The sequence below is a fragment of the Neolamprologus multifasciatus genome, chromosome 20, assembly GCF_963576455.1.
Source record: "Neolamprologus multifasciatus chromosome 20, fNeoMul1.2, whole genome shotgun sequence".
NCBI lineage: Eukaryota > Metazoa > Chordata > Actinopteri > Cichliformes > Cichlidae > Neolamprologus > Neolamprologus multifasciatus.
This window is the reverse complement of record NC_140458.1, coordinates 25,536,485-25,556,130: the sequence shown is the minus strand read 5'-3', so window position 1 is coordinate 25,556,130 and position 19,646 is coordinate 25,536,485. Positions and strand designations below refer to the sequence as shown.

Genomic DNA, 19,646 nt, shown 5'->3' with positions numbered 1-19,646 from the left:
TAAATTGTCACTCTTTACTGGCCTGTTGGACTTTTTATTATTATTTCACAGGTGCCTCTCGTCGTGTCCCACACTGGTGAGTCTGAATCTGTCAGGAAATTCGTCTGTTACATCAGCGGGACTTCACAACATCCTGGCGTCTGTCAGAGAGGCCCGTCGACCACTGACACTTCTAAACCTCGAAGGTATGTCTGAACTTGGAGATACTCCATGGAGTTCCTTTTTTTTCTAAAGCTATTCTTAGATTCACCGTTTCACACAAATTCACAATTTGGATTTCTTTGATGTTTTTATCACCTGTGCAAAGTTGTACTTGGCAACAGTTTGTTTCTTGCTATCAGTCTGTGTCCTTTTGACGTATTTCTAAGTTTGAACATTTAGTATGTATGCACAGAGGTGTTACATGATGAGTACACACACAGACATTAAAATATAGAAGTGTGGTTTAAAGATAAAAAAAAAAAGATTAGCTGTGAATTAATTTTCCATTTTACGGAGCAGAAAACATTGCTGGATGCTAGCTAATAGGCTACATTTGGATGTCAAATATTTATAGGGGGGAAAATGGAAATTATGGATATGAAATAAAATGTTTCTTTGTTGCTTAACCTGCAGGTTGTCAGGTCTCTGGCCCCTGGGAGAGTCAAGACCTGGACAGTTTTTCAGAGCTGGTCCACCATATCCGTCTTTGCTCTCAGGCCCTCAACAAGCTGGACCGACAGACCTTGAAGCAGAGCTGGGACAGGACTCAGTCACACAGACACTTTCTTGACCGAAACTCCAAGTGCCTCCTCTCTGCCACCTCTACTTGAGGGTGCCAGGTGTGTTCATAATAAATAATTAATAATGAATTATTAATTTCATAATAGTTTGTGTTAGTGTGTGAGAGGTTTTGTGTCACAATGGTCCTGTTTTGTAGGATTTGATTTAAAAAAACAAACACAATTAAAGTAACCGACGATGCTATACGTTGACATCGTTCTTTCACTGTAAGACTCAGCAGGCTATGGTGAATAATCACAGCGATTTTCAGGTCTCTGAAGAAATTTATCTAGGAGCTATGACAGTGTAAAGACACCCTGCAATTCTAAATGTGCAGCGACATTTGAATGAGGCGCGTACCAGTAGAGGGAGCCAACGCACCACGAATGGTACACAGCCACAGATGCGCTTTGCGCAATGTATTTGTGACATGCCGGAGTGTCCGCAAAGAAATGTGGATAAGTTGTAAATCAAAAGCTAAAGAGCTCATTCTTGCACTGTTTTGATCAGAACACACGTGGGAATGTTCAAGTGTTGAGAATTTGAAATTATAAAGTGAATTAGGGAAAGATATTAGATACTGCCACTGGCTAGATTTCAACCCGGGTCTCTTGCTCCCAAAGCGCGTTCTCTACGCTGCGGCCTGCCCTATAATATATTTCAAGCGTTTACCACAACTGAGAGGTGAAAACTGCTGTTTCTTCGTGTTACAAAATGTTCTGTAACTCCAAAAGTACACGGGCTGTTGACATCATTCTTTCACTGTAACAATCAGCAGGCTTTAATAAAAAAGAAAAAAAATCAAGGTGGTTTTCAGGTCTCTAAAGAAAAATACATCTAGGAGATATGTTACATGTCTCTGTTACAGAATTTCAGCTGTCATTTTCACTCAAGTCTCCATAGACTTTGAATGTGGACATTTTTTAACTGTGTTGCTTCGAGGCCATTTGCAAGAAAATGGCAACTCCTACAATAATGACAGTGCCATTTTGTGAAAGGCAAGAAAAATACCTACGTTTTGATGTATAATTTGTGTTAATGAAGGCAAAATTGAGAGTTTGGACATGAAGAAGAGATAGAGAAAGCGACAATGCATGGTGTGTTTGGCATCCATAGCAACCATAACAACCAATATTGATTGATGGAAGAGATTTTGAGACAGGGGTTTAAAAAAAAAAAAAAGCAGAGAGAGCCCATCTATAGGCTTCTAAGCAAGCGTAGCAGGTGAATTTCAGAGCCAGGGATTTTTTTCTTTTTTTTTTTTCAACATGTTTCCCCAACATAAGGTCCGCATGGGATTCAAACCACTGCCCTCTGTCCTCAATCTCTGCCATAGGGCTTGTCACTTTCCCATGAGCCACTTGGGCGGCCCAGAATGAAAGGGCAAAAGTGCTATATTTAAAGTGCACACCCGTGCACAGCCGCACCCCAATTTTCGGCTCTTTTTCATTAGCTGGACACCAGGCCTTATCTAGTCAGCCGTTCCAACCACATCCCTGGCAATGTGTGCCTACTTCAAGCCGCATGCAAGTGTAACGCTCACAATTTTGTGCTATCACTCTAATGCAACTTAAGTGTTACTGACATCACACCTATGCCACTGCCCTCTGTGGAGAATGGGAGAAATGTGCTTGCACCTCAACCTATGGACTCAGACAGACATTCAATCATCATCTTCCTCACTCAAGGTAACCTTATGGCTTGTAGGAACACTGCACATGTATGATAAGACTGTAGCCCTTCAACCGGCCCTTGTAAGGTTGCTGAAGACAGTGAACACCGTGGAATTCTCAGTATCACTGTGGTCCTGGGTTTTTCCACCGTCCTGCTAAGTGCTTATGTAATTGTAACCAACATAGGAGAGAGATGTAACATCGTGGAAGAGACATAAAGTGAGTAAAAACCATCTAAATGCATTTAGAATATATTTAGAACTACAAATTACACTTTTCTTAACAATTATTGTTTTTTATGTCACGCTTCAAGCTAGCTCCTTTATTTGGGCTTGGGACCAGCAAAAGTGACCTGAAATTTGGTCTTTAAGTCTGGTCATTAGCTGTGTCTGGACCCAAACTACACTGCAGGTCCCAAAGTCAAACGATCACTGAGAGTTAAAAATCTGTCTGAAGTTAGAAGTTAGCAGAGAGTTAGCTCGCTAGTTTCCATCTAAATATAATATACCAGGTTCTGACTGAAGGATTTCTAAAACAAATTAAAAGGCACAGCTCTATGGGGCGCCGTTTGTAAAGTGAAACATGCTGAAATTAACGGCAACATTTTTCCACATTTAGCTCAAAACCTTACCTTACCTAAAACATGTTTTTTCGAGTAATTTTTTACAACATTTAGTAAAATATTTGTAACTTTTCATCAAATGTTAAATATTAAATCTAAATATTATATTTAAATCTAAATGTTAAATCTAAATGTTAAATATTAAATCTAAATATTATATTTAAATCTAAATGTTAAATGTTAAATCTAAATGTTACAGAAAACTAAATATTTAGGCTAACATGCAAATTTATTGTACGCATCAACGGAAATACCAAAATAAAAGCTTCCCGAAAACCTCCGGTGCAAAATTGTGTCTGCTCTCCCCCTCACCAGTGTTGCCAACTTAGCGACTTTGTCACTATATTTAGCGAGTTTTCAGACCCCAGCTGAAAAAAGACGTGAAAGCGCATATCGCTTTTACTCTCAACAAGCAGCAGGTGCTGTAAAGCAGTCAGTTCTTCTTTTACTCTTTTACTCTTATGCTGTTTTCTGGATCACAAGGTTTAAAACTACTTATAAACACACACACACACAAAGTAACTCCACCAGAGTGCCTATTTCGGGTCACTTAGCCGGTCCAAGCCCAAGGAGCAGGGTTGGAATTGTGACATTAAAAAAACAATAATTGCTAAAATAAATTTAATTTGTAGTTCTAAATGAATTCTAAATCCATTTAGGACGTTTTTTACTCACTTTATGTCTCTTCCACGATGTTATTTCTCTCTCCAACAACATAGATTACAATTACATTAGCATGACCAATTATGAAAATTAGGTGATGACGTCATTAAGCGACTTCTAGCGACTTTTAGGACAGCCAATAGCGATTTTCCTTACTGAGGAGTTGGCAACACTGCCCCTCACTTCTTCCCGCCATGTGCTGCTTCACTTCTTGCCTACGAGCATGTCCAGCGATTTTGCTGGATATGTGCTGCAGCGATTGTGAAGTGGAGACTGCAGCTGCTAAGAGTGCACTACTGCTGAACCTTTGGATAGCCGACAAAACGGATCTTCCGATGTTTTCAGCTAAATCGCCGGACGTGCTTTCTCATGGTCGGCTCCGGGTTATGGCTGAATTCCAGTGGAATGACGGTCCCGCCATAATAGACGTTCCAGCCATGTGTTCCAGCCCTAAACCTAACCTTATCCCTAACCTTATTCCTAACCTTTACTAGCAGTTAAATGACGTAAAATAGTGTTTTCCAAAGCGATTTTTAGAAAATGAACGAACATGTGTAGATTGAGTCCAAACGGTTCTCATGTGCTCTCCTTTTTCCGAAGCCGTCATTTAGGAACGTGTTGGGTACCCGAAAGCATAAAATGTTGACAATTATTAAATTAAAATTAAAATTATTACGCTTAGGGAGTGAGAACGTGTCTGACCACTGTCTTGTTTCTTTATGTTGTTGTGGGTTCTTAAGAATGACACCATTACTTGAAGAGAAGGTATTTTATCGAACTGTGGTTCACATGTAAACAAAGCTTCGCCATCACAGTCTACTCCGAGGTAACTTCCTCTGGCTCTCTAGCTCCCCCTACAGTCTAGGAGTATTAACAACATAAAACATGATACTAGGCAAATAAGGATTTGCTGTTACCATTACATCTTCCTTTTTTTTTTTAACAATAAAATAAAATACCTACTTTCACAAACATAAACAGTCTCTATTTGATTTTTACTTGTTAAACCAGGCTTTGTCAAAGTAACGTTAACAAGACAACTAGTTTTCAACAATTATGGTCCATTCAACACTAGTAACCAAACATACTGAAACTTGCATATATACTATGACATCATCTTCCAAACAACATGTCAACACATTACATCTGTTCAATCAGTCTCATAGGTGGCTTTACTTTTCTTACAGATCTTCTCAGTGTTTGTTCTTGTGTATGTGTAGGTGTTTCAGGTGATAGTGTCTCATGCGTGTGTTGGGGTTGTTCAGCAGCCTCCAACCTCTGCTCCACTACTACTGGTCCCTTAAGAAGATCTCAGCGATTTCTTCTCAGCATAGCTCCATCTTCTGTCTGAATGATGTATGATCGTGGTTGATCTTTCTTTAAAACAGTCGCTTTCTGTGCCCATGTGTTGGTTTTGTCTTTGAATCTCACTTGATCCCCAGCATGCAGTTCAGGTAAGTTTTTTGTTCCTCTGTCATAATAAAACTTCTGCTTTGCTTTTTGTTGCTCCTTAAACTTCTTCACGCTGTTTCCTTCTTTTGTTTTAAGCAGATTATCCTGAATGGGCAAGTTTGATCTCAGGCGTCGTCCCATAAGAAGCTGTGCTGGTGACATACCACACTCAAGTGGCGTTGTGCGGTATACTAGCAGGCTTTGGTAGAAGTCAGCACCACTGTCTCTCGCCTTACTCATCAGCCTCTTCACTGTTTGGACGGACTTTTCCACTAGTCCATTAGATTGTGGGTAGTGCGGGCTTGATGTTGTGTGAACAAAGTCCTATTCTTTGGCAAACTGTCCAAACCTAATATTGGAGAATTGTGGTCCATTGTCTGTGAACACTTCACTTGGCACACCGTGTCGTGCAAATACAGCTTTCATAGAGGTGATTACAGCCTCTGCTGTTGTTGTTTGCAGTCTACATACTTCCGGATACAAAGAGTAGTAGTCTGTGACCACAATATAGTCTTTTCCTCCAGACACAAAGAGGTCAGCCCCCACTTTCTGATATGGTCGGTCTGGCACTGGGTGCGGCTTTAGTGGCTCGGCAGGATTGCTTGCTTGATATGTCAGACATGTTGAACAGTTCGACACTTCATTTGTCACATCCTGATTAATCCGTGGCCAGTACATCACCTCACGTGCTCTCCTTTTACATTTTTCCATGCCTAGATGCCCTGCGTGTATCTTTTTGAGCATCTCTCCTCGCAGGCTCTTTGGGATGACAATTTTACTTCCCTTGAACACCACATCATCCACTACAGACAGTTCTGCTCTGCAGTTCCAATATTCTTGAATAACAGGTGAGCAGTTTTGCTTACAGCTGGGCCATCCATCTATGATGGTTTTGCGCAGTGCTTTTAACGTTCCATCTTTGCTTGTCTCCGTTCTTATGAGCTCCATCTTCCCTTCTGCAACAGGAAGTGCACTTGTGACCATGCGCACATATGCTCTTACATCTTCATCCATCTTGGTGTTTGCTGGCTCATTCGGATCAACAGCTCTGGATAATGTGTCAGCTGTGTACATCAGCTTGCCAGGTGTGTACATCACGTTAAGCGTGTAACGTTGCAGCCTGATCATCATTTTTTGGATTCTCAGTGGACAGTCATTTAGTGGTTTTTGGAACAATGCTATCAGTGGCTTGTGGTCAGTTTCAACACTGATGGCCTGTCTGGACACAAACTGGTGAAATCTCTCACAGGCATATGTTATGCTGAGCAGTTCTTTTTCAATCTGTGCATATCTTGTCTCTGCGTCTGTCATGGATCACGATGCATATGCAACAGGCTGCCACTCATCATACTTCTGCAGAAGAACAGCTCCAAGTCCACTCTGTGATGCATCTGATGAGATCTTAATAGGTCTCATTGGATCATAAAACTTCAGAACTGGTTCCTTTGTAAGCAGATCTTTCAAGTCACGCCATGCTTTCTCATGTTCATGATTCCACTCCCATTCAATTCTCTTTTCAGTTAGCTGTCTCAGTGGCGCCATTTTTTCAGAGAGATTGGGTATGAATTTTCCCATGTAGTTTATCATGCCATTAAATCTCTGCACATCTTTCTTGCATTGCGGCCTCGGCATGTTTTCAATTGCATACACCTTTTGAGCATCTGGTCTGATGCCTTCACTGCTCAGGATATCTCCAACGAATGTCAGTTCCTGCGCCCCAAGCTGACATTTCTCTTTGTTCAGCTTCAGATTGGCTTTTCTGGTTGCTTCAAGAACATTTCTCAGTCTCATGTCATGTTCAGCTTTTGTGCTACCCCACACAATGATGTCATCCATTAACGTGTCGACTCCTTCCAGGTGTTCATAGATCATGTGTATGGTCTTGTGATACACCTCAGGTGCTGAAGCAATGCCAAACGGCAGTCGCCGGAATCTGTACCTGCCAAATGGGCTGTTGAACGTGCACAGTTTTGAACTTGCCTCGTCCAGCTTCAGTTGCCAAAATCCTGATGAAGCGTCTAGCTTGCTAAAGTACTTCGCTTTTGCAAACTGTGACATTATCTCTTCTCTTGTAGGTAGTTTAAAATGTTCTCTCTTTATTGCTCTATTCAGATCTCTAGGATCCATGCAAACTCTGAGCTTTCCAGTCTTTTTCTCCACAATAACAAGAGAACTCACCCACTCCGTTGGTTCATCTCTTTTCAATCACTTCCAGGTTTTCCATCCTGTCCAACTCGGCTTTCAGTGGTTTTTGTAGAGCAAATGGTACTTTGCGACATGAATGAATGACTGGTGTTGTCTGGAATGCCGCACACAAGTCTGTCTTTTATCAAAGAGTCTGTCAGTCCTCCAAATTCACATGTTTTACTACTGTTCTGCAGCTCTGTGACATACTGATCTATCGTCTCCCCTGTCTTCTGTACACATGTGAAGAATCTGTGCCTCTCAAATGTCACATTTCTCTTAGGTATACAGTAAGCCTCAAACTTCTCCATTATTTTATTCAGCTTCATTCCATCACCATCAGTAAACGTGAAGTTATTATAGACTTCCAGTGCCTCATCACCCACTATACGCAAAAACACTGACGCTTGCTTTTTATCACTTGCCTCGTCAAGTCCAATTGCTGATAGGTACAACGTGAAACGTTGCTTAAATCTTCTCCAATTTTCAGCCACATTTCCAGTCAACTGAAGAATCGGTGGTGGGTGTAAGCCGTCCATGCTTACGTCCCTAGGTCTCTTTTCTCTCCCTCGGCGAGTTAGCTACACTACGTTCACTGCTAAGCTGATCCGTCGGTACTGCTATATTTTAGTCCGTTACCTTTCTTCAAGTCCATTTTCTGACACCATGTCTTGTTTCTTTATGTTGTTGTGGGTTCTTAAGAATGACACCATTACTTGAAGAGAAGGTATTTTATCGAACTGTGGTTCACATGTAAACAAAGCTTCGCCATCACAGTCTACTCCGAGGTAACTTCCTCTGGCTCTCTAGCTCCCCCTACAGTCTAGGAGTATTAACAACATAAAACATGATACTAGGCAAATAAGGATTTGCTGTTACCATTACAACCACTACCGGCACACTTTTGCACCAGTGGTTTTCGGAAAGCTTTTATTTTGGTATTTCCGCTGATCCGTGCAATAAATTTGCATGTTAGCCTAAACATTTAGATTTAACATTTAGCATTTAGATTTAACATTTAGATTTAGATTTAAATATAATATATAGATTTAACATTTAGATTTAACATTTAGATTTAGATTTAAATATAATATATAGATTTAACATTTAACATTTAGATTTAACATTTAGATCTAGATTTAAATATAATATTTAGATTTAACATTTAACATTTAGATTTAACATTTAGATTTAAATTTAAATATAATATTTAGATTTAACATTTAACATTTAGATTTAAATATAATATTTAGATTTAACATTTAACATTTAGATTGAATATTTAACATTTAGATTTAACATTTAAAATTCTGTTTTAAATATGAAAAGTTACAAATATTTTACTAAATGTTGTAAAAAAGGTTTTGTTTTGAGTTAAATGTAGAAAAATGTTGCCGTTAATTTCAGCATGTTTCACTTTACAAACGGCGCCCCATACAGCTCTGCTATCACTTCTGACATACATGAAGACAGGAAAGTAAGCAGCAGTGATGTTTGTAGGGTTACTGAAGTTTGGCTAGCTGGTATATAGGTCGTGTCCAAATTCATGGGCTGCATCCTCCTGAGGACCCGGCCTTCGCGGTCTACGTGGGCCGGGTCCTCAGAAGGTCGGGTAGGCCAGAAGTAAACGGCTGTGGAATTGGGCGGTCTAGCCTTCTCGATCTACTCCCGTCCTTAATTCAGAGTATTTCCGGTCGTCAGCGCCACGGCACGAAAATCGAAAATGGACCCCGAAATCTTTCTCCGTTTTTTGTGTTCATTTTTAATTATCAACGAACTAAAAAAACTGTGTCGCGGTCGTCATCGCCGGCATGTTTTGTACTCCAGGCTCATCAGAGAAAATCATATCTAGGTAAAACTATTAATCTAGACACATTTAGGAATTACTTAGCTAGTTTTATGGATAATTTCAGTGACTGAATGACGGCGGTCATTCAAAATATATGAACAAAATCTCTTAGAAAATGTTCTTCTATAAGTTTACATTTATTTTCAATTATTCATATGATCTGTTACTTATTTTTGTACATAAAATTGCAGTAAAATTGTCAGAAAGCTGAAAATAGGGTTATTTTTGAGTTCACAAAAAAGCTTAGCTAAACAGATGAAATGTATAAAATGTTATTTCTCAGTGTTAGTATATTTTACTCAAGCTTAGTAATCAGAATAATGCTTTGATGTCATAAAATAAATGAAGTCATACCTTTCTATTAAAACGGTTTATGCTGTTCTCCACCTTTTCCTTAACCAGACAAGGCCGTTGTACTGCAGGATTAACCAAAGTGTACCAGTCCTGGATGGTTTTTTTAGCCAGGAGGATCCAAGGCCTGATTTTCGGCTAAGCAGGGAGTCTCTGGCAGTGTTGTTAAATCTCCTGAACCAGGATCGGCGACATGGATGGGGTGCCACAATTGAGATCATGGTGTTTCTTTTCTGAGTGGCAAGTGGAGCATCCTACAGGGTGGTCTCAAGAGTGTTTGAGATGCCCCGTTCTACTGTCCACTACATCGTCCACCGAGTCACGAAAGAGGTGTTGGCCATTCGCTACCAGGTCATCCACCTCCCAACAACCCCAGAGGACCTGGAGGTAGTGTCCCGTGGGTTTGCAGGGCTGGCACGCCACAGAGCCTTTATGAAAGCGGTGGGTGCAATCGACGGCTGCCACATACGCATCAAGTGTCCAAGTGGCCCTGATGGTCAGTGCTATAGGAACAGAAAGCTGTTTCCATCAATCATCTTGCAGGTGGTTTGTGACCATCGGGGCCGCTTCATCGACACGTACGTGGGCTGGCCTGGGTCGGTGCATGATTCCAGGGTGCTCTGCCACAGCTCACTGTACAGACAGTCAGTCTACCCTCCTCCAGGGCATTTCATCCTCGCAGATGGAGGGTACCCATGCCTTCATCGTCCACTCCCCCTCATCACACCCTACAAGAGGCCAGTCCAAGGTGTGGGAGCCCAGCGCTTTAACAGCCATCATTCCAGGGCACGCTCCATAATAGAGCGTGCTTTTGGGATGAAGAACAGGTTCAGGGCCATCTTCCTGCAAGCGCTGGAGGTGCACCACACCTTTGTACCTCATGTAAGTGACCACCCAATGTCAAATTAATTGTGTATATATATATATATATATATATATATATATATGTGTGTGTGTGTGTGTGTGTGTGTGTGAAAGAATAATGTGTATATGTATATCACTACAGGTAGTAACAGCATGTGCCATCCTCCACAACATTTGCCTCAGTGCTGGCGACATTGTGGCTCCTGAGGATGAACCTGAGGAAGATGGAGCAGAGGATGATAAGGGGGAGGCTGGATTGGAGGCAGTCAGTGGTGCTCTGTGGCAGGACCAGCTGTCTGCCGAGGTGTCTGCCCTGGAGGATGTACCACCAGACCATGACTACTGTTAACAGGCAAGTAAACATTTATCTAAGCATCTTTTTTAATACCACTTTTTCAAACTGTTGTCTGCTACAGAGTCACAAGTATTATACTAGTAGTGAATCCACTTTCTCTGGTTTGCATATTTCTGAAAAACTTCTTAGTGGTGTGGCAGCCGTCGATTGAGTCAGCCCTGCAAACCCGTGGATGGACGATGCAATGGACAGAGGGAGGAAGCATCCTAAAACTCTTTGCAGACCACCCTGTGCGATTCTCCACTTTCTGACCAGAAAAGACAAACCACGGGTCACAGTCGCAGCACCCCATCCATGTCTGATCTTCTTTCGGCAAATCCAGCAACACTGCCAGAGATTTTCTGTTTGTGTGATCTGTGAAGTATTTTTTTTTTTTTTTAAACTGTCCAGGAACCCTTTGGTACTGCATGTCCTCTTTGATGAGCTCAAGGAGCTCATCCCCTCTTTCCCTTCTCCTCTTCCTTCTCGTTGTTGCTGGCCGACCTCCTTCCTCATCTGTCTCCTCTTCCATCTCGCTTTGGTCACCCACTGCTGTACTTGGCCCTGGAGTGTCCTCAGGGAGAGAGGAAATAAGGACAGGGGGCCTAATGGAAGGCCTCTGTCCCATCACCTCATCCATGAGGCCAAACCAGGGCCAAGTAGCAGCAGTGGGCTTCCCACTGACTCCCTCACCTGACCCTGGACACTTGCAATCCTAAAGGCAGAGGAAATCAGAAATGACAGACAAATATAAACAATACAACTTTCAGTAAATGTACATTTATTAAATTTCATTCTTAAAAATTATCTTCTTGACAGATACTTTGTATCTTTTCTTTAAGTTGTCCCACTTCTTTTCGGCCTGCAACGGGGTGACTTTCCCTTGCAGGCCCATCTTCTTGAGAATAGTCCTGATCGCACACAAAAAAATAAGAGAAGAGAGAAAACCATAACAACTATGATAATCCCTAAATCCAAAAGTTTTCACAGCAGAGCACAAGAGGAATATCGTCTGGACATCACAGGTTCTGTACAGAATGAGGGTTATTGAAACCGTACTCAGATGAATATGATGTGTAAATTGATTTATTCGTGTACCTCCATCCCACAGTTGCTGAATTTTTTACCCCGGTGAAGAGGTGATCATTTTCTCCTCTAGTTTTAATGAAGTCTGCCGTTTGCTCTTTGGTCCCTATAAACATATCACAAAACGTTGATTGGGAAAAATGTAAGCGCCAATGAAAAACCGCAGGACCCACCATACAAGCTAGTTTACGGACACTTTTTATGAAGATTGTTTAAATAAATATTACAAGTCTATGCAAATTCACAACCCTAACAACATAACCGCTATAAAAATTTAACTTTTGTACCACCAGATTTTCATATACTTACATTTAAAAGTGTATTCGTCTCCCGGTTTATCTTTTTGTGCCGTCATCGTTACGTGAATGAAGTTCTGTGCAATGAATTCTGGGCCGGTAAGCTATCGAGCTGGTGGGGTGACAGACGTCACCGAAAACATCGAAGCACTTTTGCAAATATGCGATATCTTGACAAACCGAGCAGATATTTGAAGTTTACACACCCACATTCTCGCCTGAAAATATGTTAAAAGTTTATTTTGTGACCCAGAAAGATTAATAAGAGTAATTTTAAAACTTAGTAGCGGCCGCCATTGCCAGAAACTGGAGCTTGGCTGGGCCGCGCTATGAATTCTGGGATATGGTGGGCCACGAAGGACACACCCGACCCATCCTTCAAATTCGGGGAAAAGGAGGACGCATTTGTCGGCTGCATTCGGAGGAGTCTACAAATTTGGACAGCCTTCGGTGCGTCGCTGTGACGTAATCGTCTACAAATACGGCCTCAGGAGGATGCAGCCCACGAATTTGGACACAACCTCTGTCTCTCCCTCCCGCTCTGTTCCTGTGCTACTGTGACTGTAACTACCGCCCCTCCCCCCTCTTCCCAGCGCAAGCAAAAGGCTCACGTGCGGGGTGAAGCGGAAAAAAGTGCGAGAGAGAGGGTGAGAGAAAGAGAGAGAGAGGGGAAAAAAAACCACGGCTTGCGATAAGGAGCCGTGTTGCTCGCGTCGTTCACGTCAAATATCCGGCTCTAAGAGCCATTTTGTTCGGGACTGACCCATCACTACTTAGTTCATATATTATGAAAGTTCATATGGATTGAAATCAACTCCCCACACCTAACATCTGCACCTTCCGTAAAATTTTCGTCTGGGCTCTTAGCTTTTAGCTTCTCACTTTTCTATAAATAAACCCAGTAAATTTTACTGAGAGACGTTTAAATAAGATTTTTAAAGCTGTGGGGTTATTTTTAAGTAAGATGAGCTGAGAAGGAGCAGCATGCACGCAGAGGACCGGTGATATGAAAGCTAGGCTAATAATGGCTAGCTAGCGAGTTCATAAACCTGATGCTAAACTGAGAGAAGGCACAAAAACAGTTTGAATAAGAGTAAACATTTGTTCACCAATTCAGTGTAATACCTAAAAGAATCACAGAAATGTCAACAATAATCTCTTGAGCTGAAGCTTCGCCAGCTGCACCCGTTTGCTCAACATATTCCGAAAAAAACATGCATGCCATGAACAGCCACCGCACTACCTGCTGCCTAGTGATGTGCGGATCGATACTGAAATATTGATTCTTCCGATACCAGTCATTTATGTTCTATGGTAAATGGTCTGTATTTGTATAGCGCTTTACTTGGTCCTAAGGACCCCAAAGCGCTTTACACTATACACAATCATCCACCCACTCACACACACATTCACACACTATAAAAAACAACTTTTTTTGGGACTACTGCGGTGGCCCTGAGAGGCCAAACGGACTGCAACTTAAAAAAACACCAGCAATAAGAAAAGCCCTACAAAAGCACACAAAACACAACGGAAATAGGAAAAACTACAACAGAAATAGGAAAAACAAAGCAGAAATAGGAAAAAAACAGATTTCCAAAAGCACAAGGGAAGTCTTTCTGGGGAGACAATAATCCGACGGAATAGTTGCAGGAACCAAAATATGCTAAGAATTGCGCTGGGAGACACTTAAAAGAAGTGGAGGATCTATCGGTTTTGGAAAGAAACAGAGGAAAGAAAAGATGAGAGGTAAGTGTGTTAGCCTGACTATTAGCCTAAAAATCCATCATCATATGAATGATGATAAAACACGCCTACCATGTTTTGGGTTCCTGCAACTGGTCCGTCAGGTTATTGTCTCCCCAGAAACACTTCCCTTCCTCTTGTCTTTTTCCTATTTCCGTTGTGTTTTATGTGCTTTTGCAGCATTTTTCTTACTGCTGGTCGCAGTCCGTTTGAACTCTCAGGGCCACTGTACTTTAACCTGTGTCTGACTTTCTTTCAATGCTCGATCCATCGCAGGGGGTTTGCGTGCCTCAGTGACCCTAAAAGCTAGATCAGCGGAAGCTTAGCCTTCAGGTGTTGGTCAGGTCTTAGGGTAGAGGCCTGACAAAGTGCAATCCAATTACATGACAAAAACAGTTATCTGGAGCACCCCACCAAATCAACCGCCCTTAAGTGTTAAGTCCCCAGTTGATCATTTCTGCAAAGAGATATTGCTGCTCAGTTTTAACAGATGTTTTTCAATTTTTTGATTTTTGCTGCTTTGAGAGCCATGAAGAAACTAGCATTTTAATCTTTTCTTTTTTTCAGTTTTATTGGAGAGAAGGCCGGCATTTCCTTAGCAGATGTCTTAGAATGAAGCCATAACATTATAGGACATAGGAGAGTGAAAACATTTTGTTTTGGTGCGAAAATGTGATTCGGATGTCGTATAATCGAATTAATGATATCGTCATTTCTTCCATCCATCATAACATTTTGACTTTGTAGTAACAAAAACATTTAATAAAGACACCTGCTTATCGGTTCCACTTGCATTTTAGCTACAACTAGCTGATTTCAGGTCATGCACCAGGGGAGGAAAATGGTAGCGCAGTATACAACCTGGATATTGAAATTACATTTTTTTATTGCACAAAAGGACAAGAGAGATTTCTTTCATTAGAAACCACAGCATTTTTTATCATGTAGAGAAAACTGAGACATACTGTTGAAATTGCACTTCTTTTTCCAATATTGAGATAGCTCAGAAGTGAAATGTGCAGTTCAACTACTTTACACCAGAGATTTTCACTCGTGCATGTATGTAGCCCTCAATGTAAAAATCTGGCTTAAACAGTGTAAAGACAGTGTATGGGATGGAATTCGTGAAACATCTGTGTACATCATATTTGATTCAGATGTGTAAATCCACAAAAAGCAGTAAACCTCAGATCAAGATCAGCTGATCACAGACTGTATACAGGTTTCAGTTCAAGGAGACAGATTATTGTAAGTAGCCTCTTGACAGCTTAGTATTGACATATGTTTCTCTCTCTAAATTACATTGGAAATACAGTAAAGGCTCACAGTCAGTGTGACAGGAAACAGAGGCACAGAGTTTTAGAAACCCGTGCAATGTGAAAGCCCTTTTTTCTGACAGTTGGAGCTACCCTATGAGCAAGCACTTGGGGATGGTGGGATGGGAAAAAAAATCCTTTTAAGAAACCTTTGGCAGAATGAGGCTCAAGAACGAGCAACTGGTTGGCGATGACAGAAATGACAAAATAAGAAACAAATCAAGAGCATACGAGGACAGGACAAAACACATGATGGGAGGAAGAGGACCAACGTTACTGACACGCAGTAGTGATATATTAACACACTGAGAGTAAAAGACAGAAGTGCTCAGTGCATGATGGGAAGTTAATCAGCAGTTGTGGCCTATAACAGCATAACTAAAGGATGGGACAGGGTCAGCTGATCCAGCTGTAGTTTTAAGATTGATCAAAAAGGAAAGTTATGAGTTTAATGTTAAAAGACGAGAGCGTTTCTGGTTAAACAGGACAGGAACAGGAAAGCTGAAGGCTCAGCCTCCCATTAGACTCATTAGACCTCACCAGAGTGAACAACTTTCTCTGCAGCAACACAACTCATAACTTTTATTCACACCCTGTCCTGATACTTCTGTTTCATCTGCTATAAACAATAACTATACACTATTATTGCAATCTGGACTACAGCTCAAAAGTTTGTAGAGAATTAGAAATGTCTTATTTTCTGACAACAGTAAAAATCTTTTTGATGTTTTACTAAATTATTCAGAAGCGTAAAGAAATATAAATAATTAATGGTAACACTTATCATAAATCACAAATGAGATTTAGTGGAATATCTACTAAGTGTTGTTTATACAACGTCGGTCTCTCCGATTCTTTTTGTCTTGGTAGAGATCACGCAGAGATGTTTCCAAATTTCACACAATCTTTTTATTACCCATTTTCCTTACAGATGCATCTGGAGATCAGCACACTGCATCCTGTGCAGTCCTACTCTAAAGGCTGATCTGAAGAGTTTCACACAACCGTTACAGTTATAGTCTCTGGTCTCCAATTTCTACAGTAAACACCCCACAATGGAAAAACACTGGTAAAGTGGCCAGGGGTGCTGACACCCTGACCCCCATCTCCTTTTAAATCAAATCAAATCACTTTTATTGTCACATCACATGTGGAGGTACACTGGTACAATACATGCGAGTGAAATTCTTGTGTGCGAGCTTCACAAGCAACAGAGGTGTGCAAAAATACAATACCATAAGAACAAGCAAAATATAAGAATGGCTAAATCTGAGAGTTATATGAATAAATATATGTACAATATAAGAGTGTATGCATATTACTGAATGTGTATACTAAATATGTTTTTCTATGTGTGTATATATGTGTGTATGTGTGTGTGTGTGTGTGTGTGTGTGTATATACATATTTTACAAATGAAATAGAGTAAACAAAATAAAATATATAAAATATACAGAGGTTGGTAGTTGGATATTGTGCAAAACAAGTGACATTTATATACAGTGTGGAGTGCATAATGTTGAAGTTCCAGTAGTGAAGGTGAGGTGTCTATGAAGTGTTCAGCAGTTTGATGGCCTGGTGGAAAAGGCTGTCTCTCAGTCTGCTGGTACGGGACCGGATGCTGCAGAACCTCCTTCCTGATGGAAGTAGTCTGAACAGTTTATGGCTGGCGTGACTGGAGTCCTTGATGATCCTCCCCGCTTTCCTCAGGCACCGCTTCCTGTAGATGTCCTGGAGGGAGGGAAGCTCACCTCCAATTATCCGTTCAGAACACTGCACTACTCTCTGGAGAGCTTTGCGGTTGTAAGCGGTGCTGTTGCCGTACCAGGTGGTGATGCATCCAGTGAGGATGCTCTCAATGGCACAGCGATAGAAGGTCCTGAGGATGCGGGGGCTCATGCCGAATCTTTTCAGTCTCCTGAGAAAGAAGAGGCGCTGCTGCGCCTTCTTCACTGTTTTGTTTATGTGTCCTGACCACGTAAGATCCTCAGCCAGATGTACACCAAGGAACCGGAAGCTACTCACTCTCTCCACAGCAGCGCCATTGATGGTGATGGGGATGTGTACTTCTCTGCACCTCCGGAAGTCCACTATCAACTCCTTTGTCTTTGTGACGTTGAGGGTGAGATGGTCGTCTTGACACCAGTGGGTCAGGGTGCTGACCTCCTCCCTGTAGGCCGTCTCATCACTTTTGGTGATAAGACCCACCACTGTAGTGTCATCCGCAAAGGGTCCAGTGAGTCGGGTAGTGCAGAGCAAACGAAGTCCCTGACCAGCTTCTCGAAGCATTTGCTCACGATGGGGGTCAGGGCTACAGGTCGCCAGTCGTTCAATGAGGAGATGGTGGCGGATTTGCACAGGTCTGCACAGAAACAGAGAGTGAGCAAAGGCAAGAACTGATGGAAAATGTGACATGATTGTGGCATGATACGTTATCTTGGTAATGCAATGATCTGGTTGTTTAGAAGCCAGCATGAAGACCTCATGAGGAACAGGCGAGTAATCAGCTGATTGTTCACAAGTGACTGAGGGACAGGAAGGTGGAGGAGCATCCCCTAAAAAAGACAAGCACACGGACAACAACACAGGCATACACCGAAAGAGGAGAGAGAGAAAGAAGCAGGCCAGCAAAAGAGGGCAAGGGAACCATGACATCTACAGAGGTCCATTTTCATTTGGTACATTGTGTTATCAGATGTCAGTTTGTAATGTTAGATCCCAACTTGTCAGTCAAGAAACCTTTTTCCAAAGATATCAGCACAAACCAAAATCATTGTGCGGATTAAAAAAAGTAAATTGTGTAAATAATGTTTGTAATCTGATTAAATCAGATGTGTTCCTGGTTTAGAACCATGTGATCTGTCAACATAGGAGTGATTGTTACTAAAAATGGGCCCATGTATAACTGTGGAGACATTTCCTGATGCATCATGGGTGATTTAACATAAATGATTCATTAAACACACATCTGTGAAAACATTTCTGATAACCTTTTTGTTATATTACGTTAAAGTGAATGTAAATTATTAATAAAAGGAGAATGTTTGAATCTGACCACAAACTTTTGAGCAGTAGTGTGTGTTGTATGCATGTGTCTGTCTGTATCTGATCAGGATTATGTCATCAGTGTCAAAAAAAAGGCTAATTTTTTTTAGCTCTGTCTATCATCAAAATTGAGTTGGAGTGTTTTAACTCTGACAGCAAACTCTCCCTAACAAGTCCGCTTTATTGCGTGCTCATTGATTAAATTAAACCACTTAAATTAAAGAAACAATAAATGTGTCTGGATCATCCCAGGTTTTGTTTTTAACCTCATTAAACCAAGTTTACATTTTCCTCTAAAGGGGCTGCAACACCCAGCTGCACAAAACCTTCACTTTTTTTAACAGTTTCACTCTTTGAATATTTTTCATTTCTTACCATCAGAATTCTCCAAAAGATTTTTAGAAGATATTATTTTCTTTCATGCATCACCAACTGAACTTTTTATGTAAACGTCTCAAGTTCCAACCTAACCTCATTTAGTTTTGCTTAGCAAATTACTTGTAACTCTAATAATTAGTAAGAGTATATTTCTTATCATCTATTGGTCATCTGACCTGATAAACTTCAATTAACATTATAACACAGGAGTGATTGTCTCTAAAAATGGGCTCCTGCACACTTGCAGACATTTTTCCATCACAACTTATGGATGATGAATGATTTGATTAAAGCTGTGAAAACATTACTGATAAACTTCATGTGATATTACATTAAAGCCAATTTCCCATTAAAATCAGGGACTTTTGAGCAGTAGTGTGTACTGTATGTTTGTTTGTAACTGTGTCTGAACTTATGGATGATGAATGATTTGATTAAAGCTGTGAAAACATTACTGATAAACTTCATGTGATATTACATTAAAGCCAATTTCCTATTAAAATCAGGGACTTTTGAGCAGTAGTGTGTGCTGTATGTTTGTTTGTAACTGTGTCTGAACTTATGGATGATGAATGATTTGATTAAAGCTGTGAAAACATTACTGATAAACTTCATGTGATATTACATTAAAGCCAATTTCCTATTAAAATCAGGGACTTTTGAGCAGTAGTGTGTACTGTATGTTTGTATGTAACTGTGTCTGACCTGGATTTTATCACCAGTTTCAAAGAAGAATTTTCTTTAAAGTCTGTCTTTAAATACAAATGAAGTTCAACTTTAGCAAGGCTGATGGTAAACTGGCCCTAACAAGTCCACTTTATTGCGTGCTCATTGACTTTCTCCTATCAGAGCTGTTTAACAAGTCCACTTTATACATGCTTATTAATCTATCACGCTTATCAGTGGCTCATGGTTGCTTAAAGCCTATCTCTGAACTTGAGCACAGAGCCAGAGCATCATTCAATCCTACCTGCTGCCTATCTTGGCAGCAGCTCAAGGATGACAAACTCCACTTTCTCTGCATC

The 19,646-nt window shown here is 40.9% G+C and overlaps 1 protein-coding gene across 1 annotated transcript in view; it reads left to right on the top strand.

The window, feature by feature from the left end:
* Window positions 1-19,646, top strand: part of LOC146495017 (tonsoku-like protein) — a 112,599-nt gene that overhangs the window by 3,259 nt on the left and 89,694 nt on the right. Inside the window, exons 5-6 of the mRNA XM_085147348.1 lie at window positions 52-185; window positions 616-821. Coding sequence (XP_085003474.1) covers window positions 52-185; window positions 616-812 — 331 coding nt within the window. The 3' untranslated portion in view covers window positions 813-821. The remainder of the gene's footprint in view (window positions 1-51; window positions 186-615; window positions 822-19,646) is intronic.